Source organism: Pelobates fuscus, chromosome 13, assembly GCF_036172605.1.
Source record: "Pelobates fuscus isolate aPelFus1 chromosome 13, aPelFus1.pri, whole genome shotgun sequence".
Taxonomy (NCBI): Eukaryota; Metazoa; Chordata; class Amphibia; order Anura; family Pelobatidae; genus Pelobates; species Pelobates fuscus.
In genome coordinates this window covers 68,027,372-68,054,690 of record NC_086329.1, presented here as the reverse complement: position 1 = coordinate 68,054,690, position 27,319 = coordinate 68,027,372, and the positions used below count along the sequence as shown (strand labels likewise).

The 27,319-nt window shown below is 42.9% G+C and overlaps 1 protein-coding gene across 1 annotated transcript in view; it reads right to left on the bottom strand.

The window, feature by feature from the left end:
• LOC134582597 (uncharacterized) overlaps nt 1-27,319 on the bottom strand; it is a 146,154-nt gene that overhangs the window by 97,239 nt on the left and 21,596 nt on the right. Inside the window, exons 2-4 of the mRNA XM_063439266.1 lie at nt 24,133-24,777; nt 9,967-10,391; nt 7,191-7,258 (exon numbers count right to left, since the gene is read on the bottom strand). Coding sequence (XP_063295336.1) covers nt 7,191-7,258; nt 9,967-10,391; nt 24,133-24,679 — 1,040 coding nt within the window. The 5' untranslated portion in view covers nt 24,680-24,777. The remainder of the gene's footprint in view (nt 1-7,190; nt 7,259-9,966; nt 10,392-24,132; nt 24,778-27,319) is intronic.

Genomic DNA, 27,319 nt, shown 5'->3' with positions numbered 1-27,319 from the left:
TCCCCCTGCCACCCCCGTAACCCTTTCTCCCCCTGCCACCCCCGTAACCCTTTCTCCCCCTGCCACCCCCGTAACCCTTTCTCCCCCTGCCACCCCCGTAACCCTTTCTCCCCCTGCCACCCCCGTAACCCTTTCTCCCCCTGCCACCCCCCTTTTGTGGCCTTTTGTTTCAGTGTGTATCTGTGTGTGGGAAACTAAGTGTCATTGTGTGTGTGTGTAATATATATATATATATATATATACATATATATATATATACACACATATATATATATACACACACACACACACACACATATATACACACACTCCATACAAAAAACATGCTTACATTTAAACACACATTGTGTAGATGTATATTTTATAAACACAATATACACACTGCATCCACTACACATACACACTGCAATCAAACATTACAAACACACCCCTGCATTAAAACACAAAAATGATCTACAACCACCCCTTCATTCAAACACCAACACTACACACAAAAAGCACACCTGCATTTAAAGTCCTACACTACATATACAAACACCCCTGCATTCAGACGCAAACATTACAAACAAGTACACCACTACATTCCAATAGCAACAGTACATACAAATACACCCATACATGCACACATATACTCAATACAAAAACATGCTTACATTCAAACACTGCTCACAAATATAAACCTGCAATGATGTGCAAATGGCCGTTTTAAGGGCCGTTGTACCTTTTAAGTATTGGAGAAACAATCTTAACGTGAAGGCAATTAAACTTTTCTTCTAAATCATTAGAAAGGTGTTGGCAAAAAGTAGGTAGAACTGTTTCTTTTAATACTAAATAGGCAAATGGAAGTCCAATAGTAAAGAGTCCTATGCTCACAGATCCCAGGACGCGTTTCGCCTCAAAGGCTTCCTCAGCTGGGTAGAAAAATAAAATATCTTTATTTTTTTATTTAGTATATACTTAGTACTTTTAAAAAATATTTGATTGTAATAGAATAAAATATACGATACTAAGCACTTCACTGCCAGATTTCGATTCAGAACTATTTCTTGATTGACGTTAGATGAACAAACTTTTAGAATAAACGATGGATCAAGTTTTAAAACAACTTTGTTCTGATGGAAAATCAAAAAAGGATAATCTGCATTAAGGGCCTGAAGTTAAAGAGTTTTGCAGAGTTAATTGCCACCAAAATCATTTTGAAAGAGAGAATCTTGAGATGTTTTTTTCTAGGGGGTTCAAAGGGAAGCTCACACAAACTCTGTTAATACTAGATTGAGATCCCATGGTGGAAAAGTTTCCCTGATGGTTGGCACCAAACGAGAAAGCTTTGAAAAACCTGGAAGTTTGAATATTCAAAGCCAAACATCTAAACGAGAAGAAACTGATGGCAGAAACTTAAACTTTAAGGGTGGCAGATCTTATTCCTTTGGCAAACCCCATCTGTAAGAACTTAAGAATATTTGAGATTGAAGCAAATAAAGGATTTTCCTTGCTCTTGAAACACCAAATACAAAATTTCTTCCATATTTTAGGATAAATCTTGGACGTGGAATCCTTATCAGACATTAAAATATCAACCGCTTCAGGAGATAAACCTTTATCTTTAACATCTGGTATTCAGAAACCAGACCATCCGGTTGAATTTCTTTAGAGTTTGAAGAGGTATCCCCGGATAGAGAAAGGTTCCAATAGGTTGAATTTGGTACATTTAGGAGGGTGAAAAACCAACTCCTCCTTGGCCAGCAAGGCAGATTCTGTAGAATCTTTGGAATTAGAGGAATTGGCGTTAAAATATAAGCCAGGTTGAAATTCCAACGGTTCAATGAAGCAAGTTCCCCCCCCCCCCCCGTTTTCCTGTTTGCTCTTAAAGCCATACGATCTAGGTCTGGATACATTTTTCTGTTATTTGACTGAAGATCTGAACTGAAAGAGACCAATCCGCCTGTTTTAAATGCGGACGACTTAAGGCATCTGCTAGGATTTTTAATTCTCCCTTTATCTGCACCGCCGATATTGACAGAAGGTGGCATTTGGACCATCTCATGATCTGTGAGCATAGATTTTCGAAACCAGCAGACCGTGTTGCTCCTTGCTTGTTGATGTAAGCTCCAACTGTTAAATTGTCCGACCTGATCTGGACATTATGATTCTGCATCAGTTTCTGGAAAGAAATAAGCGCCAGCCAAACAGCCTTCAGTTCCCTGTAATTTGATGAGCTTTCTACCCCTTGGATTTCTGATAATCCAAATTCTTTTTTTTATTTTATTTTTTTTTTCCCCATGTGTGCTCCCTAGCCATAACTTGAGGCATCCGTTATAATTTTGTACAACTTTATGTAAAAAGAAAGGCCTTGCTGAAGGAAACAAGCCGTAGTCCTCTACTGGAAACTCTTCAGGATGAGACTGTTGAGTTTCAGAAGATTATCTAGGCTGTATGTCCCAAAAGGTGAGAATGGTTCCTTTAAAGAGGTCTCATTCTGGCCTTTGCCCAATTCACTGCTGGAATGGAAGCTGCGAACAGGCCCAGCAAACTTTGCATCTCTAATGGAGCAGACACATCTTTCTTTGAGTTTCTGAATGATCTGAGAGATTTTTCTTCTGGAAGAAAGATCTTCCTACTGGCTGAATAATATAATCAGACCCAGGAACGGAATCTTTTGAGTAGGAACCAATTCCGATGTTTTGTAGTTGATTATCCATCCGTGGCTTATTAAGGATTCCAAAGCAGTACTGAGGTCTTGAACGGGCTATTAAAAAAAAAAAAAAACAGGATCACATAGATGTCTTCTGAATTCCGTGGCAATTACTTCCAGAGTTTTTGTGAAACCTCTTCTGGCTGACGAAAGGCTAAACGAGAGTACTCTGAACTGTTAATGAATACACTGTTCTTGGACCTTGATGGTGAATCTTAGGAATCTCTTGTTTGTTTCTGCGATGGGAATGTGCAAGTATATGTCCTTCAAGTCCAGAGAAATAGGCAAATTTCCTGGATGAATAGTATAAATGGCTGAATTTATCGTCTCCATACGAAAAAAAAAATTTCTAATCAATTTGTTGATGGCCTTGAGATCTAAAAAAAAAAAATCAGTCTGAAAGTACCGTCTGGTTTTCGTGACCAGAAATATTCTTGAATAAGTGCACTGGAACTTTACTTTAACTGGAATGCTATGACATTTTTTAGACGAAGATTTGACACTTCTCTCATAAGAGCATTTTCCCTGAAGCAGAGTGGACTGTAACATAAAAAATGTCTTTTCGGGATACCGGATAGTTCTACTTGGTACCCATTTCTTATCACCAAGAGAATCCATTGGTCTGAGGTGGTTTGTTGCCACCTTGCCTAAAATTGAGTTAGTCTTCCGCCTACAGGCATGGCGTCATAAATTTCTATTTTTGTCTAAGAATCTCTTCTCTTGCAATCAAACTTTTCTTTGTTGACCTCTTTATGAGTTACTCCGAAAGGAGCCTCTAAATTCTTATTGCGACGTCTTTTCTTGGGGACTTCTGGCAAAGATGTTTTTGCCATCAGTCATTTGTTTCAACAGCTCATCTATTTTGGAACAAAAAAGTCTGCCTGATTCAAACGGAATGTCACTTAGGGAATTTTTGGAAACTCAATCTGCCGACCAGCTTCTCAACCGTACTGCTCTTTTTGCCACAGTACATAAACCCATATTTGATAGCTGATATTTTCCGGCTTTCTGCAGAATAAAAAAAGAAATACAAATAAGTTTCAGATGCAATCTTACATAGTTACATAGCTGAAAAGAGACTTGCGTCCATCAAGTTCAGCCTTCCTCACATTTGTTTTTTGCTGTTGATCCAAAATGTTGATCTGAATGTTCTGCAGCAATTGAACTGGCTCTTCTTTGGATTTTCCAGAATCGATATTTTCGAAGGCATCTAACCACAGCTTCTGTGCCTTTGCCACTGATGTACCTGCAAGTAGGGCTTTACATTGAGATGCGGAGGAGAAACAGCTACTTCAAAGAAGAGTTGATCATTTTTTCCATAGCGGCTTGTAAACTACTTCAATCTCTAATGGGCAACGTGTTTTTTTTTTTTACCCAGTTGAGCTATGGGTATGTCTACTCCAGAAATAGGCTTTAACACACACACTCTGGTTCCTCTTTGATGGCAAAAAGAGATTTAAAGTGCCAAGAAAAGAAAAGGTTTTTCCTGGAAACTTCCATTCCCTCAAAATCAGATCTTTTAACTGTGGCTGAAAGGGAAATGATCTAGATTTTTTTCCTTTGCTCCTGATCACCCATCAGTATCTGGATTTCTTGAACAAGTTTTCCAATACATTTTTCTGGAAAAGAAAATTAATCAGATGAATCACTAGAATGCTTTTTTGGATTCTGAAACTGAGGAATCAGAGATTTTCCATGTTCTAGGTATTTTCTTAGCATCAGCTTTTACTGATGTATCATGGGAAACAGAGGCCTGTGCAGATGGTAATGCTGCAGACCAAATGTCTACTGTAAGTTTTGTTGGAACCAGCTTAGAAAAGTTGGCATTGTTTTTTTTTTTTTTTTTAGATTCGTCTGAAGCTTCTTTATCACAACTTGAACAAATCTTTCTTTTGTAGCCATCTGGCATGGGCAGGGAACATGAAGCAAGTATTAAATGCTTTGCTTTTGAAGTGCATTTTCATTTCTCTTAAGATCTCTCTGCAGCATCAGGACTTATTTTACTCAAAAAAAATAAAAAATTATATATGAACAAAAATGTATATCAGGCTGGAAGCACATCAGATAAAAGCATAAAGTCTTCCCTTAAAGGGACACTCTAGGCACCCAGACCACTTCTGCCCATTGGAGTGGTCTGGGTGCCAACTCCCACTACTCCTAACCCTGCAACTGTAATTATTGCAGTTTTTTATAAACTGCAATAATTACATTGCAGGGTTAACTCCTCCCCTAGTGGCTGTCTATTAGACTGCCACTAGAGGGAACTTCCTGGGTTCTAGCACAGGAAACCTGTGCTAGAGCGTCGCTGGACGTCCTCACGCTGTATGAGGACCTCCAGCGTCGCTCTAAACCCCATAGGGAAGCATTGAAATAATTTTTCAATGCTTTCCTATGGGGTGACGTAATGCGCATGCGCGGCATTGCCGGGCATGCACATTAGGTCTCCTCGGCCGGTGGGCGAGATCAGTCTCGCCCACCGGCCAACGTAATCACTGGGAGGAGCGTCGCGGAGGCGGAGACAGCGGCGAGGGACATCGCCGCTGTCCCAGGTAAGTGACTGAAGGGGTTTTTACCCCTTCAGTAACCGGGGAGTGGGGGGTGGGAGGGAGAGGGACCCTCTAGTGCCAGGAAAACGGATCGTTTTCCTGGCACTGGAGATTCCCTTTAATGGCCTCAAAGTGTGCTCCAATAGCCTCCAAGGAAAACCAAAATTCGTTAAAAAAATAAAAACACATTTGGCGCCTGAATTCTGAAATCACATTGCTCATGCGTGTTACGATTCAACGCATCATAACCTGTACTTTCCACCACCAAGACCTCCCAAGCCTGTGCGCACCTTCACCTTACCTGGTGTGGTATGGGCAGAATTTATAAGTATCGTGGAACACAGGCACTCAGCGTGTGTTCCACCAGTCTGGAGCCTGAAGCAAGCTCACCAGCCGGCCATCCTGAGGAGTAGACCCGAAGCTGAGCCTCCCAAACAGCAGCTCCCTCATCTTGCTTCCACATAGACATGGGTAAGCCTGACAAACTTAAATGCCGGAGGCTAAAGAGGGGTAGTATACACAGTATACATATGCAATGTTTGCCCTGTGGTACGAGTATTTACATATTGGGACTGTTTGCCCACTCTAAAGATGGCCACCTCGGCTTCAAGTTGAAATGAACATTCCTATAACTTTATAAGAGGGAAGAAATTCTGCCGATTGGCTTTTAGAGAAACCGGAAGTGACGCGACGGACGGACTCCATTACTACAAACGTCACCGGAAGTGACGCGACGGAATACCAGAACGGACTCACAATACCTCCATCTCCATAGTCACACACGATCTAACCATATCATGTATGCTGACTATGATGGGGGGAGGACATTAATTATAGCATTGTATTTTTATGTTTTCGGTCATTTATTGTATAATTCCGCCCCTCCATGAATGTGCGTTTCCGAACCGGATGTGGAGCCATATTGGAGGTGGCAGATCACATCCGGTCCGGACCATATAAAGGTAATTACCTATGCAGGTGTTTTAAACTAAGTAATTAAGCCTGCAATACTACCCCCTATATAAGCTGGAGTATATTCATTGTAACCTAGAAGAGCACCTGAGGAAGACCACTAACAGTTGGTTGAAACGCGTTGTGCAATATTGCTTTTTATTATTAATTTTTTTTTTTAAATAAATCACTTATCCTGACACTCCTGGCTCCTGACTCCAAACTTGACGATTATTGAGATTCAAGGGGAACCTGCCTGAAGAGTTAAAGAAATGCGTATGTCCCATTTAAGTGACATAAAAGCTACATAAGTCCTGAGCCTACTTTTAAACGGCTCAAAGTGTGAGTGATTCCATCTCAGAAATTCCAATTTTATTGTATATAACATACAGGTTGCACTATGTCCTTCTCTGTGTTTATATTTTTGCATAGGGAATTCTATAAGTGAATCTACTCATTGTATATAAGGAGGAGATACCTATTATTTGTCATATTTCAGGTAATAACTCCCCTTGGTGTGTGTGTGCGCTTTTACCTTTCTTTGGTTGTACAACTACTGATCCACACACGGTCATACATACCCACACACTCTACAGCCCCATTACATATTCACATTACCAGCAGCCTTAATCTTGCAGCTTGTCTTCTTCCCTAAATGCACAGAGTGCAGGCTGCCGGGACATCATGCTCCCAGCAGCTATAGGCTCTGTGCATCGCAAGGAGTGGTTGCTGCTCCTTGCAGCTTCTCATGTCTGCCTGGCGGTGTACTCTAGGTGAAGGTGGACAGTCCTTTCATCACACCGACATTTTCCCTTGGCGGGTATAAAAGAATAGAACTGCATGTCCAGGTCAATATAAATTCCCCATTCCTGTTCATTATTTACAGATTAAAAAGTTTACCCAAAACATTTTGCCCACAAAGCTCTCTGCCACGGACCTTTTTAGCATTTGTGCATGGCCTCTTCGTAAACTGTAAATAGATAAAGAGATACCGTACTTACGTGCGCTTTCCTTCAACACACACATCACTGGTCCCCACAGGTTTCACAACCCACTCATGTAATGTAACCTACAGAGAGAGGGAAAGCATTTTGCATGAGACAGAATAGTCATGACGAACAGCAATAGCATGCCATCAAGCATGGATCTCCAACATATCTCTATTGCATCCTGAATTGTATTGCCTAATTGTTCTAACTGAAAAGTATCCGTTAATGCTTGAAGGGACAATAGTCATCAGAACAACTACAGCCTAATGTAGTTGTTCTGGTGTGTATAGTATGTCCCTGCAAGCATTTTCATGTAAACTCTGCCTTTACAGAGAAAAGGCCCCTTGTGGGAGTCACTCAGACATTCTGCACTTCCAAGCCAATTAATGGAGATCATAGAGATGCATTCGATTGATTGCTGGGAGAGCATTGGATTGGCTAGTCAATATTGATTCTCAGCCAAGAAGGCAAAGCAGAGCCAGCTGTGAGAGACCAGCGTAGTGCTGGAACAAAGATATGTTTTAACTCTTTAACAGGAGCAAGGAGACAGGGGGGAGACATTTATTATAATGACGAATAAATGAAAAGAAATTTGGAACAAATTAACTAAGACCTCGACCTTCGTTCGTTTGTTTAGTTTATTACAAGGAGGGTGCTAATGGCTCACGGCTCCTTGTAATACTCCATGTGAAAATCGAAGCAGCTGGGAGCAGCTCCATGAGGGCAATGGGATCCTCACATTAGCATATGGGAGATTAAAATGCCCAGCACTTTACTAATGCACTAATTTGCACTTTTAATACTCCTGATTAAGTCTAAAAGAAATAGACAAAACGTTTAGAGTGAGTTTTTTTATTTTAATATATTTGTATGTTGCTGGCTAGTCTTGCCTATAGTTTTTGTGAGGATTCCAGTTGTTCATACTGCTGAGATCTGGACTGGGGATCATACTGATGGGCTTTTTATCTACTTCTATTTTTGTAAGTGTGACCATTAAAGAGTGTATTTTTTTTACTTTAAACCAGTGTTGCACTATGGTCTTTCTAAAAAAAATTCCACATGTATTTATGGATTTCGGAGTCTGAATCCGGTGGCATCTACAGATTATTGAAGAGACTGAAATTTTCTGCTATTTTGTGAGTGCAACCACTAAAACGCTCTCTCCATTTTATGTTTTTAGGTATATTTTTTTTCTTGCCATTTGTATATGAGGATTAAGAGGAATCCTTTTGTTATACCACACATAAAAAAAAAAAAAAATGGGGGGGGAGGGGGTAAATACTTTTATTTTACTAATTTTTGCACTCACTGCACCTGGGTGGTCTATATTATTGTTCTGTTTTAATAAGACAAAATGGTCCCTTACTTTGTCTTATGTTTTAAAGACAACTAGAGCGGATAGGAAGAAATGAAGTACAGATCCTGAGAGGGAGAGAAGAGTAGGCGATTGGAAAAAAGGCAAGTTCGGCATGACAGTGCCAATTTAACTTCTAAATAGATCAAATGCAGTGAAGGTGTGACTAGGGACAGATAAAAGATTTAACTGCTAAATAGAGAGAGCAGCCCACGCTCCACTCCCTTGTTTCAGATCAAACTATCAATTATTATTTTCAGAACAATCAATCAGCATCTCCTATATAGTACAGTGCCTTCATGTGGAGCGTGAACAGACCCAGGAAGCAACTCTAGTGGCCGACTGAGGGACTCACTAGAGGTGTTACTAGGCAGTAATGTAAACACTGTCTTTTTTCATAAAATAAAAGTATTTAACCAGGAAAGGTACATTCATATTACTTTGGTTTTAAAGTACATCCTGGGGATGTTACCATAGCCCAATATCCAGGGGTTGTTACTAAACATTAAAATGCCTGCAGGAACATGCTATAGCGGGGCTTGACAAATTTGCTTGGAATCTAGGAGCCAAAAAAAAAAGTTAAGAGCCAGGTATTTGCATTGTTACCTAGTAACACTTCTAGTGACAGTCACTCAGACAGTCTCTAGAGCTGCACAGTGCGCAGCACCTATGTTTAGCGTCTCCACGATCTGCATGGAGGCGCTGAACGTTCCATATAGAGATGCATTGATTCAATGCATCTGAGGAGGTGCCAATTGGCATAGCGTGACTTTTTCCCACACATGCGCAATAGCCTCTTAATGCTTTCCTTTGGGAAAGCATTGGATTGACTGAGATCATCCATATTGATGATCGCAGTCATCGAGGCAGGGCTAGCTGCGGCGAGACCAGCACAACATGGGAAAGAAAGGCGAGTAAAAACACCGGACACATACACACTGACAGACGCACCCACCAACTGATATGCATCTCTATGGGGAACATTTAGCGCTTCCATAAAGATCGTAAAGACGCTAAACATAGGTGCTGCGCAGGGTCCAAATGGCATATTTCGGCTCCTGGCATCACTGGAGGGTGCAGAGCAGGTAGGGTACAGCTTCCTTGCAAGCATGCCCATCTGCCTCAATCCCCCAGGAGCCTCCCGCCCGTGTGCCCGCTCTCCCTGAGATGAGCAACCGCACACCCACGCTCTTTATAAGCTGACCACCTCAGGGGCTGAATGGGCCAACAAATCCCAGACGACAGAGCAAAAATCCGAGTTGCCATAGTGACCTGGCGAGCCCTGGGCTATAGACACCAGAACCACTACATTAAGCTTTAGTTGTTCTGGTGACTCTAGTGTTTATTTAAGTTAAATGCGTTCTTTTTTTCCATAGAAAATAAAATTACAAAATTGGTATTTCCCCATAACTCTTCCCTTTTCAGTCTACTTACCTCTTTGCGATTTCTTGTGGGTTTTTTTGTGTGTACTTCTGTACTTTTAGCCTTTTGTTTCTTTGGTATATGAACTTTAAGGGAACTTCGCAATACATCACACAGATTCATATCCTTTAATAACCTCTCGGCTTTGACACCAATATAGGCTGAGGGTCTGTTTTCAACATAAGAATCCTTTCCAAAAGTGCCATTCTGAAGATTTCTTGAGGATGATGCTTTGCAGATTTCAGGAGTCAAAGTCTCCTTGTTCAATGCTCCATTATTTTCGGACATTTCATCGTCTGACTCATTCCCAGTATCTGTACTGGCAAAATTACTGCTCTCCACAATCCTACTCCCACAACCGCTTACAACATTGTGTTGCCCCGAAGTGTGCAATGTTTGACTGAAGATACGGTCTATGGGTGGTGTAGAACTTTCATCTTAAAAGGGAAAACAATTAAATGCATGAAAGAAGTTATTAGAATTTCTTTTAACTACTGCAGTGTTTCAGAGTTTTTAAAAAAAAAAAAAACCCCTGCAATTTTACTTACCGTAAATTCCTTTTTACTTAATATGGTGGCAGTACAATTGGGATATACTCTTCCCTTAGGCCAAGCATCTGAAAGAAATAATTAACATAAAGTCCCTTCCCTTACCAGGTATAAGAGGCCCAACCAGCCCAGAGACCTCAGTACATACCGAGAACACTTCAGTGAACTTATAAAACACCCAAAAAACATATATACACACACATATATATATATACATACACATACATATACACACATACATATACATACACACACACACATATATATACATATACAAATATACACACACACATATATGGGGGGGGTGATGTACTGCCACCATATTAAGGAAAAGGGAATTTACAGTAAGTAAAATTGCAGTTTTTCCTGACATAGGGTGGCAGTACAATTGGGATATATCGAGATCCACACTAAGGGCGGGAAATTAGGCAATAAAATGCAACACCTAGTGCCCAAAAGACTGCATCAGAGGCAGAGAATACGTCTAGGTTGCAACGCTCGACAAAAAGTGTTGAAAGAAGACCAGGTAGCAGCCTTGCATATAACTTCCGGAGAAGCACATGCCTTAATTGTGCCAAGAGGCAGTCATAGCACTAGCAGAATGAGCTTTCAAGGAGGCAGACAAAGGTAGATTCGAGGAAGAATAAACCAATTCAATACTATCCACCAGCCATCTAGCTAAAGAGGCCTTGGAGGAAACTGCCCCATAAAAACACCAAAGAAATTCACAAATAGATGATCAGTCATGCCATACGAAGATGAGCGGTCCAATTGTATTTGTCTAGACCAATCCACATTCAGTTGGCTCCAAACAAATTCCAATCCGGAAAGGATGGACCATAAAAGGAAGGAAAAAACAGGCTGGTTGAAAACCTTGGAGGAGATGACTTTCCAAAGAAATAAGGGCATAGGGTACATTATCACCTTATCAGGAAGAAGTATAGTAAAGTCAGGAGAGGAAGAAAGGAGAACCACTATCCTCTTAGCTGAAGAAATGACCACAAAAACACTGTTTTCAAGGTTAGATCTTTTAAAGAAGCTGCATCCAAAGGTTCGCAAGGCTGAGAACACAGATTTCAAAACTAAAGACAAAACCCAAAAGTAAAAAACAGCTTTACTTAGGAGGTTAAACGATTAAAAAATATATATATATTTTCTAATGAGAGGACAAGAAGCCCCATTTATCACCAAACTTGACTTAGAGCAGAAACTTGGACTTTAAGGGCAGACAGACTAAAACCATGAGAAAAACCACCTCGTAAGAACTCCAGATAGTAACAATAGGAGAAGCATGTCCAAATTCTTTAGTAGACAGAAGAGGCAGAGTACCTGGTAGAATTTAACAGTAACTGAAACCTCACTACTTTAATGCCCCTACCATGTAGAATTAGTCTAGCCGTAGCCAAGCCGTCAACCTGAACATGTTAAATAAAAACCGAGAACCAGCTGTGGTTTGGTCAGTACGGCACTATGGCCAGCATCCGAGCTTAATCTGATGTCCCCTTCTGCAGACCCTTGGGACAAGTTTCACCAGGAAAAAACTGAAAGGAAGGTGAAATACCCCCCGGATCGAAAGACCATCCATTACCATAGGCTTGTCTACTTTGAAGAGGGAGGCAAACAACCCTAACCTTTGCATTTGATCAACTTGCCATAAGGTCTAAGACTGGCAGATTGAATCTCCTCACCGGCCGAGCGAAAAAAATTACTGGATTGAGGGACCACTTGTTCTGGGACCATTCTGAACTGCTAGGCTACTACGTTGTCTATACCTCTAAAGTGAATGGCGGAAATGAAGTCTCGATGACTTCGAGCCCAGGACATAAACCTTGAGCCAAGGAAATAAAATATTACAACTTCTGTACTGCCTTGTACGTTTAGGTAGGAGACCGTAGTCTGATTTTCTAACCACAGCTTTACAGCCTTCCCTACAAAGAAAACCTTGAACTACTGAAGAGCATAGAGAACCGACAACAATCTTTTGAATTATGAAGATTATTCTGTATTCTTTTATGACCCAACACCCTGTCATAAGCGATACAGGCAACCCGTATTTGAAGAGTCTGTAGAAATCACAATCTAAGATTCGTGACAAAAAGACCGTATAAAGACCTCTTATTCAGCCAACAGGAGAACTTTTCTATTGCATGAGCTGATATACTCATTAAAAGAATAGAAGTCTTCTAACTTCCTAGACTATCAGACAAAATTTTCCACTGTAAGAGCCTCGAATTTGCTCAGGCCCAATCAACTGCTGGGATTGTAGAGGTCAGATGACCTAAAACCTGCAAGGCTTTCTCACCGAACCTACAGACAGCCGAAGAAGGTGTATCATCAAACCTCATCTTCATACACTTTCTCAAGTGAGATGAACCTACCGAGTCCCTGACTCGATCAAAACCCAAGAAACAGGACAGACCTCGTAGGGGCAAGGTGAGATTTTACTAGGTGATAAACCAAACATTCTTCCAGGATTTCTAGCGTATAGATTTTATAGCGCCTCTATACTGTGATTCCTAGTAACTTAAAAACAAACTGTGAAAAGAATGAGGACCTATGTAAAAAAAAAAAAACCTGGGTGCTAAAGCTAGCCCAAATAAAAGGTCTCTGAATTGTAAAAAATGAACCATTTTCACCTTCCTCATAGCAAACCTCAGGTAAAATAGTGACTTCACATAGGTAAAAGCAGGTAGGCATCTTTATATCTAAAGTTGCCATGAAGTATCTCTTTTTTAAGGAAATAAACGACAGACGCCATATTTTCCATTTCGACATGTTGGTTTAAAAAAAAAAAAAAAAAAAAAGTTTGTTCAGGACTTTTAGATCCAACATTGGTTGAAAAAACACATCCGGGTTGGGACTAGGAACAACCGGGAGAAACCCTTTAATATACTCGGGAAGATGGAATCCTTCCTACCACACCTTCCTCAATAGGGAGACCCAGCAGAAACAAAGGGCATGGCTTTATAACCTTTCAACCTTTTGCCCCCTCTGGCGTCATCTTTGAACTGGAATTCCTATACCTGCGTTTCCAGGCATATATTTCCACCATGCATCTTTACTTTAGATGCAGTGTCTGCTGTCCAAGTTTCAAACTACAGTGCCCCTTTGGGCCACAGAAGTACAAACCACGCAATGAGCCGAAAGCATAATCACCACCATGACGAAAACCATAAGAAACTCTATAGACCATCTGAATTCCAGAAGGGAAGATACTTTACAAAAAAAGTCCTTACTCAGGGTTCTTCCAATTTCTGAATATAACAACCAGCAATACTTGGACTGGAAGTGCTTTACCCTTGGTATATCAACCGTTATAAAAGAAAGAATAACAAAACTCTTTATTCTTCAATAAAAACTCTCAACTCTTTAAAACAAGAGTCAACTCAAAGCACCCTCTTACTGAGCTTGGAAGGGACCACCTTCCAATTCTACAAGTCACAGAATCTGATGGGATTGAATCAGTGTCAGCATAGACTGGTCTCTCATACCAGTTTAAGCCCTAGCCAGGTCTGCTAGCTTAGTATATTTGTCATGGACAGTGAATATCATGCTAGAGTAGTCTCAGCTCAACCTTTGTAATAGAAACAACGATATAGGATTCTGAACAAGGAAAAGAACAGTGTGAACTAGACAGAGTAGAGCAGGCTATTAAAAGACTCAAACGTCTGTGTCAAATATCCTGAAACCAAGTCAAAAACGATTACATTCCTTGTAGCCAGGATTTTGCTAGCGTCAAGGGAGGAGCAATTCGACTCATTTAAACTGTGAATGGGTTATGCACCTGAGCCTGCAGTCCTGTCTGAGAATTCCACATAATTAACACTAATCATCAGCACATGATCTGAATTGAATAGGTGTCCCACCAGGCTAAGAGAGTCAGATCTGATTTGTATATTTACAGACTTTCCTTTGAAAACCAACTGATAAAGCAGTAGAGAATTCACTACAGCAGAGAAGTTTAATTTAGGAACCGGCTTAGACAGGACTAAACATGTAATTAAACCATCTGCAGAAAACAATATAAATAAATGAAATTTTTAGAGAGCTTTAAAGATAAGACTCTAAAGAATCATACCTTCAAAACCTCTGACCCGTGTGGGGGGGCTGGCGACACGGGAGACCTTCACTGCCGAGCATCCATGCTGCAAGAAGATCTGCACAGCATAACTAGGCAGATCCTTCACATTTGGCGCCATTTTCGGGGAGTTCAGACCGCGCATGCGCGAAAGGGAGGTCAGAACTCCGGTGGAACGCATAACCACCCGGCGTGCGTTCCACCGCTGTGCGCATGAGTCTCCACCGGACAGTGATTAGCTGCCACTAGAGACCGCCTCCCTGCTTTGCCGGTGCTGCACGCAGCATAAAAGCAGGCTTACATACCTACTCTAAGTCAGCAGGATGTCTTCTGGCCATTCAGCTCTCCACCCGGGAGGCTATCAGACCGGATCCCCCAGGCAGCAACCCATGTGCCTCACCATTCCTCATCCACATTCCAGATGCCTGACCGTTCCTGTTGGAGCAAGAAAGAGAACTGAGGTCTCTGGGCTGGTTGGGCCTCTTATACCTGGTAAGGGAAGGGACTTTATGTTAATTATTTCTTTCAGATGCTTGGCCTAAGGGAAGAGTACATCCCAATTGTACTGCCACCATATGTCAGGAAAAAATACATTTTTTTTTCCCTGTGTTTCTGCACCCCCTCAGCTGCATACGTCTCTCCTCAAATCTCAACTGTGGCGGAACCAACCTCACCACTAGGCATTGGAGAAGCTCGTTTGCCCGCCTCCTGACTATGGCCCCTGGGAGATTTGACCCTTTAAATACAGGATTTGGGCATGTTGTATTGTATTATGCTGCTACTGGCCCTTTAAGAACCATCTAGGGACATACTGTGGAGTTATTGGGTGGCCACCATTTCATGTATCAGAGGCACATGGTGAGAACAATGGATGAAGCACATGGTGAGAACAATGGATGGTGGCCATTTTAACTCACAGACACTGTTGTGACTTTTCTACACTGTGCCATCTCGCTGGTATTTGGTGCACAAAGACATCGTGCAGTGGTTTTAAACTATACAACAGGGGACACATTATACAGTAATTATTTTTTATATAATCTGTATATGTTCTGCGGAATCTGCATCTTCCAAACTACTGAACGGATATGGGTGAATTTTGGATATGTGGTTCACCCAGTTCCCACGGTTCTGAGGATATACTTTACTATACTATATGGGGTTTTTGCATGTTTTGGGGTCCCTGTGATATGTTTTATAAAACTGTATTGCTCTGTCTGTGATAATTATATTACCCATTGCGTTCAGTAATCATATCACAGGCAGAGAGGAGGATTTTGTGTGGGAGTGTGTGTGTATTGTACATGTTGATTGGTTGTTCTGTAAAACCCTGTGGGCAGTACTATGTTTGTGGATTGGGAATAAAAGAGGCTGTATGTGCCAGTACAGTCAGTTCTGCTTGACCTCAAAACGAAGTGTTGTCTCGTTATTGGATTGTATGCCGATTGCCAGGAGTGTAAGCTGATTGTATGCTTTTCCTGTTCAGCTGTTTACAGCATTCATATGCTTGAGAGCATTCGTATGCTTCTCCGGTTCGGTGGTTGTGGTGTCTGCTGCAGTGCTTGGAGTCCTCAGGAAGCACTAGGAGCATCCTTCAACGGAGGTACCCAGTCGGGGTGTCAGGTAATCCGTTACACCAACCATTTTGTGTTTTGGAGCCAAAATTAAGCAATGATTCTCTATGGTAGGAGTAAACAACCTTCAGCATGCCAGATGTGGATCACATCTTCCTTCCCCATTGCTTTTGGCTGTAAGAGCATTGTTGTCCATAATATTTGGAGTGTCAAAGGTTGCTTACTCTAAGAGTATTATTAATTGATCAGCATCACATCTAGTATTTAACACTGCTGAGCAATGAAAGACCTATAACAACTTCTGCAACCTGAATCCCTGACATATCATTAGCATAGTTTTTGACAACTTCATAATACCAATATCAAATACCACATTTTCCTTCTCTTGACAGAGGTCTGCAATAAATTCCATAGCAGAGATGTAGCATATTTTACCACCAGTGTGCAAAGGGTTAATGGGACATGCATCCTTTTAAGAAGGGATGCACCGAAATGAAAATTCTGGTCCGAAACTGAAAATTCAGGATGCCCTTGGTCGAAAATAACTCTTTCTCCCCCCCCCAAATGATTTTGAAAAAAGTTTTCACTAACATTTTATTAAAGGGACACTATAGTCACCCAGACCACTTCAGCTCAATGAAGTGGTCTAGGTGTCAGGTCCCTCTAGGGCAGTGATGGCGAACCTTTTTGAGCCTGAGTGCCCAAACCGCAATACACTTGTTTTCCTCAAAGTGCCAACACGGACTGTGTGTGTATCCAGCAGACTGTGTGTGTGTGTGTGTGTGTGTGTGTATCCAGCAGACTGTGTGTGTGTGTGTGTGTGTGTGTATCCAGCAGACTGTGTGTGTGTGTGTGTGTGTGTGTATCCAGCAGACTGTGTGTGTGTGTGTGTGTGTGTGTATCCAGCAGACTGTGTGTGTGTGTGTGTGTGTGTGTGTATCCAGCAGACTGTGTGTGTGTGTGTGTGTGTGTGTGTATCCAGCAGACTGTGTGTGTGTGTGTGTGTGTGTGTGTATCCAGCAGACTGTGTGTGTGTGTGTGTGTGTGTGTGTATCCAGCAGACTGTGTGTGTGTGTGTGTGTGTGTGTGTATCCAGCAGACTGTGTGTGTGTGTGTGTGTGTGTGTGTATCCAGCAGACTGTGTGTGTGTGTGTGTGTGTGTGTGTATCCAGCAGACTGTGTGTGTGTGTGTGTGTGTATCCAGCAGACTGTGTGTGTGTGTGTGTGTGTGTATCCAGCAGACTGTGTGTGTGTGTGTGTATCCAGCAGACTGTGTGTGTGTGTGTGTGTGTATCCAGCAGACTGTGTGTGTGTGTGTGTGTGTGTGTGTGTATCCAGCAGACTGTGTGTGTGTGTGTGTGTGTGTGTGTGTGTGTGTATCCAGCAGACTGTGTGTGTGTGTGTGTGTGTGTGTGTGTGTGTATCCAGCAGACTGTGTGTGTGTGTGTGTGTGTGTGTGTATCCAGCAGACTGTGTGTGTGTGTGTGTGTGTGTGTATCCAGCAGACTGTGTGTGTGTGTGTGTGTGTGTGTGTGTATCCAGCAGACTGTGTGTGTGTGTGTGTGTGTGTGTGTGTATCCAGCAGACTGTGTGTGTGTGTGTGTGTGTGTGTGTGTATCCAGCAGACTGTGTGTGTGTGTGTGTGTGTGTATCCAGCAGACTGTGTGTGTGTGTGTGTGTGTGTATCCAGCAGACTGTGTGTGTGTGTGTGTGTGTGTATCCAGCAGACTGTGTGTGTGTGTGTGTGTGTGTATCCAGCAGACTGTGTGTGTGTGTGTGTGTGTGTATCCAGCAGACTGTGTGTGTGTGTGTGTGTGTGTATCCAGCAGACTGTGTGTGTGTGTGTGTGTGTGTGTGTATCCAGCAGACTGTGTGTGTGTGTGTGTGTGTGTATCCAGCAGACTGTGTGTGTGTGTGTGTGTGTGTGTATCCAGCAGACTGTGTGTGTGTGTGTGTGTGTATCCAGCAGACTGTGTGTGTGTGTGTGTGTGTGTGTATCCAGCAGACTGTGTGTGTGTGTGTGTGTGTGTATCCAGCAGACTGTGTGTGTGTGTGTGTGTGTGTGTGTATCCAGCAGACTGTGTGTGTGTGTGTGTGTGTGTGTGTGTATCCAGCAGACTGTGTGTGTGTGTGTGTGTGTGTGTGTATCCAGCAGACTGTGTGTGTGTGTGTGTGTGTGTATCCAGCAGACTGTGTGTGTGTGTGTGTGTGTGTATCCAGCAGACTGTGTGTGTGTGTGTGTGTGTGTATCCAGCAGACTGTGTGTGTGTGTGTGTGTATCCAGCAGACTGTGTGTGTGTGTGTGTGTGTGTGTGTATCCAGCAGACTGTGTGTGTGTGTGTGTGTGTGTGTGTATCCAGCAGACTGTGTGTGTGTGTGTGTGTGTGTGTGTATCCAGCAGACTGTGTGTGTGTGTGTGTGTGTGTGTGTGTGTATCCAGCAGACTGTGTGTGTGTGTGTGTGTGTGTGTGTGTATCCAGCAGACTGTGTGTGTGTGTGTGTGTGTGTGTGTGTGTATCCAGCAGACTGTGTGTGTGTGTGTGTGTGTGTATCCAGCAGACTGTGTGTGTGTGTGTGTGTGTGTATCCAGCAGACTGTGTGTGTGTGTGTGTGTGTATCCAGCAGACTGTGTGTGTGTGTGTGTGTGTGTGTGTGTATCCAGCAGACTGTGTGTGTGTGTGTGTGTGTGTGTGTGTATCCAGCAGACTGTGTGTGTGTGTGTGTATCCAGCAGACTGTGTGTGTGTGTGTGTGTGTATCCAGCAGACTGTGTGTGTGTGTGTGTGTGTGTATCCAGCAGACTGTGTGTGTGTGTGTGTGTGTGTGTGTGTATCCAGCAGACTGTGTGTGTGTGTGTGTGTGTGTGTGTGTGTATCCAGCAGACTGTGTGTGTGTGTATCCAGCAGACTGTGTGTGTGTGTGTGTGTATCCAGCAGACTGTGTGTGTGTGTGTGTGTGTGTGTGTGTATCCAGCAGACTGTGTGTGTGTGTGTGTGTGTGTGTGTGTGTGTGTGTGTGTATCCAGCAGACTGTGTGTGTGTGTGTGTGTGTATCCAGCAGACTGTGTGTGTGTGTGTGTATCCAGCAGACTGTGTGTGTGTGTGTGTGTGTGTATCCAGCAGACTGTGTGTGTGTGTATCCAGCAGACTGTGTGTGTGTGTGTGTGTGTGTATCCAGCAGACTGTGTGTGTGTGTGTGTGTGTGTGTATCCAGCAGACTGTGTGTGTGTGTGTGTATCCAGCAGACTGTGTGTGTGTGTGTGTATCCAGCAGACTGTGTGTGTGTGTGTGTGTGTGTGTATCCAGCAGACTGTGTGTGTGTGTGTGTGTGTGTGTGTGTATCCAGCAGACTGTGTGTGTGTGTGTGTGTGTGTGTGTATCCAGCAGACTGTGTGTGTGTGTGTGTGTGTGTGTATCCAGCAGACTGTGTGTGTGTGTGTGTGTGTATCCAGCAGACTGTGTGTGTGTGTGTGTATCCAGCAGACTGTGTGTGTGTGTGTGTGTGTGTGTGTATCCAGCAGACTGTGTGTGTGTGTGTGTGTGTGTGTGTGTATCCAGCAGACTGTGTGTGTGTGTGTGTGTGTGTGTGTGTATCCAGCAGACTGTGTGTGTGTGTGTGTGTGTGTGTGTATCCAGCAGACTGTGTGTGTGTGTGTGTGTGTATCCAGCAGACTGTGTGTGTGTGTGTGTGTATCCAGCAGACTGTGTGTGTGTGTGTGTGTATCCAGCAGACTGTGTGTGTGTGTGTGTGTATCCAGCAGACTGTGTGTGTGTGTGTGTGTATCCAGCAGACTGTGTGTGTGTGTGTGTGTGTGTATCCAGCAGACTGTGTGTGTGTGTGTGTGTGTGTATCCAGCAGACTGTGTGTGTGTGTGTGTGTGTGTGTGTATCCAGCAGACTGTGTGTGTGTGTGTGTGTGTGTGTGTATCCAGCAGACTGTGTGTGTGTGTGTGTGTGTATCCAGCAGACTGTGTGTGTGTGTGTGTGTGTATCCAGCAGACTGTGTGTGTGTGTGTGTGTGTGTGTGTATCCAGCAGACTGTGTGTGTGTGTGTGTGTGTGTGTATCCAGCAGACTGTGTGTGTGTGTGTGTGTATCCAGCAGACTGTGTGTGTGTGTGTGTGTGTGTGTGTGTATCCAGCAGACTGTGTGTGTGTGTGTGTGTGTATCCAGCAGACTGTGTGTGTGTGTGTGTGTGTGTGTATCCAGCAGACTGTGTGTGTGTGTGTATCCAGCAGACTGTGTGTGTGTGTGTGTGTGTGTGTATCCAGCAGACTGTGTGTGTGTGTGTGTGTGTGTATCCAGCAGACTGTGTGTGTGTGTGTGTGTGTGTATCCAGCAGACTGTGTGTGTGTATCCAGCAGACTGTGTGTGTGTGTGTGTGTGTGTGTATCCAGCAGACTGTGTGTGTGTGTGTGTGTGTGTATCCAGCAGACTGTGTGTGTGTGTGTGTGTGTGTATCCAGCAGACTGTGTGTGTGTGTGTGTGTGTGTGTGTGTGTGTGTATCCAGCAGACTGTGTGTGTGTGTGTGTGTGTGTGTGTATCCAGCAGACTGTGTGTGTGTGTGTGTGTGTGTGTGTATCCAGCAGACTGTGTGTGTGTGTGTGTGTGTGTATCCAGCAGACTGTGTGTGTGTGTGTGTGTGTGTATCCAGCAGACTGTGTGTGTGTGTGTGTGTGTATCCAGCAGACTGTGTGTGTGTGTGTGTGTGTGTGTGTATCCAGCAGACTGTGTGTGTGTGTGTGTATCCAGCAGACTGTGTGTGTGTGTATCCAGCAGACTGTGTGTGTGTGTGTGTGTGTGTGTGTATCCAGCAGACTGTGTGTGTGTGTGTGTGTGTATCCAGCAGACTGTGTGTGTGTGTGTGTGTGTGTGTGTATCCAGCAGACTGTGTGTGTGTGTGTGTGTGTATCCAGCAGACTGTGTGTGTGTGTGTGTATCCAGCAGACTGTGTGTGTGTGTGTGTGTGTGTATCCAGCAGACTGTGTGTGTGTGTGTGTGTATCCAGCAGACTGTGTGTGTGTGTGTGTGTGTGTGTGTGTATCCAGCAGACTGTGTGTGTGTGTGTGTGTATCCAGCAGACTGTGTGTGTGTGTGTGTGTGTGTGTATCCAGCAGACTGTGTGTGTGTGTGTATCCAGCAGACTGTGTGTGTGTGTGTGTGTGTGTATCCAGCAGACTGTGTGTGTGTGTGTGTGTGTGTGTGTGTGTATCCAGCAGACTGTGTGTGTGTGTGTGTGTGTGTGTGTGTGTATCCAGCAGACTGTGTGTGTGTATCCAGCAGACTGTGTGTGTGTATCCAGCAGACTGTGTGTGTGTGTGTGTGTGTATCCAGCAGACTGTGTGTGTGTGTGTGTGTGTATCCAGCAGACTGTGTGTGTGTGTGTGTGTGTGTATCCAGCAGACTGTGTGTGTGTGTGTGTGTGTGTATCCAGCAGACTGTGTGTGTGTGTGTGTGTGTGTGTGTGTGTGTGTGTATCCAGCAGACTGTGTGTGTGTGTGTGTGTGTGTGTATCCAGCAGACTGTGTGTGTGTGTGTGTGTGTGTATCCAGCAGACTGTGTGTGTGTGTGTGTGTGTGTATCCAGCAGACTGTGTGTGTGTGTGTGTATCCAGCAGACTGTGTGTGTGTGTGTGTGTGTGTGTGTGTATCCAGCAGACTGTGTGTGTGTGTGTGTATCCAGCAGACTGTGTGTGTGTGTGTGTGTGTGTGTATCCAGCAGACTGTGTGTGTGTGTGTGTGTGTGTGTGTATCCAGCAGACTGTGTGTGTGTGTGTGTGTGTATCCAGCAGACTGTGTGTGTGTGTGTGTATCCAGCAGACTGTGTGTGTGTGTGTGTATCCAGCAGACTGTGTGTGTGTGCGTGTGTGTGTATCCAGCAGACTGTGTGTGTGTGCGTGTGTGTGTATCCAGCAGACTGTGTGTGTGTGTGTGTGTATCCAGCAGACTGTGTGTGTGTGTGTGTGTATCCAGCAGACTGTGTGTGTGTGTGTGTGTGTGTCTGTGTGTGTATCCAGCAGACTGTGTGTGTGTCTGTGTGTGTATCCAGCAGACTGTGTGTGTGTGTGTGTCTGTGTGTGTATCCAGCAGACTGTGTGTGTGTGTGTGTCTGTGTGTGTATCCAGCAGACTGTGTGTGTGTGTGTGTCTGTGTGTGTATCCAGCAGACTGTGTGTGTGTGTGTCTGTGTGTGTATCCAGCAGACTGTGTGTGTGTGTGTCTGTGTGTGTATCCAGCAGACTGTGTGTGTGTGTGTGTGTGTGTGTGTATCCAGCAGACTGTGTGTGTGTGTATCCAGCAGACTGTGTGTGTGTGTGTGTGTATCCAGCAGACTGTGTGTGTGTGTGTGTGTGTGTATCCAGCAGACTGTGTGTGTGTGTGTGTGTGTGTATCCAGCAGACTGTGTGTGTGTGTGTGTGTGTATCCAGCAGACTGTGTGTGTGTGTGTGTGTGTATCCAGCAGACTGTGTGTGTGTGTGTGTATCCAGCAGACTGTGTGTGTGTGTGTGTATCCAGCAGACTGTGTGTGTGTGTGTGTATCCAGCAGACTGTGTGTGTGTGTGTGTATCCAGCAGACTGTGTGTGTGTGTGTGTGTATCCAGCAGACTGTGTGTGTGTGTATCCAGCAGACTGTGTGTGTGTGTATCCAGCAGACTGTGTGTGTGTGTGTGTGTGTGTGTGTGTGTATCCAGCAGACTGTGTGTGTGTGTGTATCCAGCAGACTGTGTGTGTGTATCCAGCAGACTGTGTGTGTGTGTGTGTGTGTGTGTGTGTGTGTGTATCCAGCAGACTGTGTGTGTGTGTGTGTGTGTGTGTATCCAGCAGACTGTGTGTGTGTGTGTGTGTGTATCCAGCAGACTGTGTGTGTGTGTGTGTGTATCCAGCAGACTGTGTGTGTGTGTGTGTGTATCCAGCAGACTGTGTGTGTGTGTGTGTGTGTATCCAGCAGAGAGAGAGAGAAGTGAATAAAAACAAACCATTCCCTTGGGAAGGGGTCTGACCACCTAAACACACACACATATAACCATGACAAACAGATACACTCTCATACACACTCATACTGACAGACACATTCACTCATCATTGCTTGTTTTAATATCTGTGGGGTCCAGAGGGTAGCATGCTGGAGGATCTCACAGGCGAGTAGCAAGCTGGGGGATTGTGGAGGCAGGCGGCTGGCTGCGCATATTGTTGCCGGCGGCGAGGGAGCTGTGCCGTCCCTGCTCTGCTCCCTTGCGCGCTGCTTAGTGAGGCTGGGGCCGGAATATGAGGTCTTATCAAGGCCCCATTAAGCGGCATGCGGGGAGCAGAGCAGGGACATCATTGCCTACTGTTCACTCAACCTGTTAGTCTCCACCACCTCCCAGCATGCAGCCTTCTTCCATAATGCCCCCTTGGAGTTAAGGGGTTCGCATATCCTAGGCGCCAAGGCAAAATTCCTAGGCGCCTGGGATTTGTCGAGCCTTGCTACAAGTACCCAGATCACTTAATCTCACTGATGATCACTAAAGGCACTGTCCCTGAAAAACATCAATGATCTTAGAGAAACATCATTGTTTACTTTGAAGTACTAAGACTGCTAGTAGTGGCTGTCTACCAAACAGCCACTAGAGGCAATTCTTGGAGTTTTACAGAGTTTAACTCCGGAAAACAATGCTGGACATTCTTACACTCTGGATGAGGATGTCCAGCTTTAGAGAAAACCCCAGAGGAAAGCATTAAAGGTGTGCCCCGCATGTGCAGTAGGTCTCCCATTGGATGACAGGGGAGGAGGACTGTGAACCAGAACCACTGGACCTCGCTGCTGACGTCAGGTAAAGGTGAATAAATAGTTATTTAACCATTTGCATCCTGGGGAGGAATACGTTAGTCTTTTAAAAGGAACACATCTTTATATGACCAACATTATCTCTTATTGATCTCATTGTACAACTCAACTGAAGCTACAGCAAGACAATCAGAAAAAATAGTAACCAGCTTACCTAGAGAAGGCTTTTCACGGACACAAAAGCCATCACACACTGTAAGTTCCTGGGCGTAATTTTTATTGTAACATTTGACTTTGTTTGCATTATAATCGCAGGTCTTTGAAAATGGAGTTAACAACATATCCAATTTGTTGTTCGCAACAGTGGAAATATTTGTTTTAGTCTTCTGCATCTTGTCTTGGGCAACCAATTCCTTCATCCTTTGAAATGCTTTGAGTGGTGATTCAGAGACATTTGATTTTTCTGGAGAGAAAATACTGTCTATTTCACATGATTTTTGATTAGTAATGACTGACATATACTTTCTGTGACGAGCTCTTGGTTTGATGACCTTGAGATTAGGACAGTCAGGGGCACCTGTCCAACCATACTTTAAGGTGGACTGTAGCACTTGATGTTTAGGTGAAGAAAGACAATCTGGTTGTAGTAACCCTTGGTTCCATAATTTATTTAAGGCTTTTAGTGAAATTGTTGAATTAGGCGGTATTACAGCTAGAGGAACAGAGGTAAAAGAGCTTTCACATGAATGGCAGTTTGCCATTATGAACACATCATGTGTTCCTGCAATCCAGAAGAGTGAAGACTTTTGTTCCGTTTCAGAGATATAAGCTGTACAGCTAACAGGACCTATTCATTTGCCTATGGGGAGAAAAACAAAACAAAGAACACATATTGCTGACTTACGATCGCATAGAAAGACAAGAAAAAATTCAAATAAAACTAAACAGACCAAGGGGGAAAACAATAAGTATGTATAGCTACAGTTTTCCAAACTAAAATTATATAGTACCTGGAATGTTCCTTTTAAGTGGCTTTGTCGCCACAAAAACTATCTAATCTGTTTCTAAATAGCTACCTGTGTCTAAATCTATTTCCCAAGTGCTCTAGCATTCATTAAACAAGGACTACTTTTTCTCAAGTAGTCAGTTTAACAAAACTTGAGAAGGGGCAGAGCTTAAAGGTGCACTACAGTGCAACTAGAGCAGGCCTTGATATATTTGCTTTAAATCTAGGGGCGAGCTAAAAAAGTTAGGAGCCAGTTTTTTTTTTTACACTTACAAAGCTTTATATTCAACGACAAAAATACAATTCTTAAAGGGAAACTATAGCCACCAGGACCACTACAGCTTATTTTAGTGGTTCTGGAATCTACAGCCTGACCCTGCAGGCTTTTCAATGTAAACACTGCCTTTTCTATGAAAAGGCAGTGTTTATATTTCTCTCGAGTGACAGTCACAAGAGGTGCTTCCTGTGTCAGTGCTGTACAGTGTGCAGCACCTACATTCAGCATCTCCACGCTCTGCATGGAGGCGCTGAATGTTCCTACTAGAGATGCATTGACTCAGACATGCTAATTTGTACAGCGTTTTGCTGCCAATCCCATGGGAAAACATTGGATTGGCTGAGATCATGAAGCTTGATAATCTCAGCCATAGAGGCAGGGCCAGTCATGGAAAGACCAGCCTGGCGTGGGAGAAAAAAAAAAAAAAAAAGATACATTAGTAAAAACCCCATTCCCTTTCGAACAGAAGGGGTATTGTCAGGGTATTTATATCGGCAGACATATTGTGCTATGATAGAAATTAAAGTGTATATTGCCTGAATCATTCTGAACAGAGCAGACTCCATTTTGTTATCTTCAAGCTAACAAAAGACACAAGATTTCTATCCTTTCTGTAAAACTAACCACTTTGCTAGAGCTAAAGGAATGCTTAGTATATACAAACCTGTTGATAAGAGATGAGAACGGGGGATGGACAGACGGTCTAAATGCTAATGGAATATAATTAATTCTAAAACCAGACATTTATGACAGAGAAGATTAAATAATTCAATTTTTACTTTCGATATTGTATAAGACTCCCATTGTAAGAGAAAGGTGAAACTTAGTTTACGAACGGTCATATTAGAAATTACAGCAGGAATTGGAGACAGTCTAAAGAAAGCCTAAAAAAACACTTTGAACTGACAGAAAACTTAAGTTATAGACAACCATAAAGATAAGCTAAATGACATCAAAATAGCCACCAGGAAAAGTTAACTCTTTCCTGGATAGGAATGTTTAGTGGGACGAGACTGCCCTCTATAGACCAAATACTTAAATTGCTATCTGGAAGGTAACCACACCTCCAGTTTTTCTATTGGTCTATCGCCTAGTGAATTTTCCCTTAAAAAGTTAAGACAAAGGGAAGAGAGGAAGGATGCAAAGGGTATGCAGAGGAAGCAGGCCAAGTCAGGAGACAGAGAAAGAGACCCATGACATTAAAATTCCTGAGAACATCTCTTCAACTGGTAATTATACTGGCTTCATTTAATTAATCTAAATTAATTAAAATTTTCTAATAGCATGATATATGACTGGATAAATCACGATCAGATTTCGATATTTAGAAATCTTAGTTACTAAAGAATATATAATTAAGCATTCTATTCTGCAGATAGAAAGGAATAATTATATATATATTAATGTGACATATCACATGTTAGCATATCGTGATATTTATCCAGGTGTATTGATTTGCTCTAAAATAGGATAAAATATCTGTTTAGGCAAGTTAAAAAACATGGTAGATTACTCTTATTGGATGGTTCCAGGAAATGACTAATGAGTTGGTTTAAATGTTATTTTATTTAAAATTACATGAGAATAGGTCTTAATTACCTAGGAGGTCTAACCAGCATTGAAAGGGTTATTCTAACTGTTAGCTAAAGTTTTTATGGCCTTATGTTGCAAGCTGTGTGAAAGAAAGTTTCTCTGTGAAGTACTATGATAAATCATTGTCTTGACAATTAAGACTGTGTTAGCCATAGGGAGATGTTTTTACATTGCCATTGTATTGCATACTATGTTATACTGAATATTCATTGATTATTGTCACGCATGTTACATATTATTTAATTTGTTTTAAATATTTTTATTGTTTCATAACATAAGCATAAATTTCGAACTGGGTCATAGTAAGGCAAGTGGTTGCCCTCGCAGGGGCCAATGCAATAACTTTCAATAAAACGATTTGCTGCCTACGCAGAGGCTTAATTATCAGTAGAAAAGAAGAAATGCGTTGAAAACATATGATCGTATTCAAACAAATTTTGCAGGGTTAAACTTACAAGCATTGCGGCGTGAATTGCCCAGTGTATGTTGGCACTATTACAAATGTCTTACGCATTTTCTAGTGAT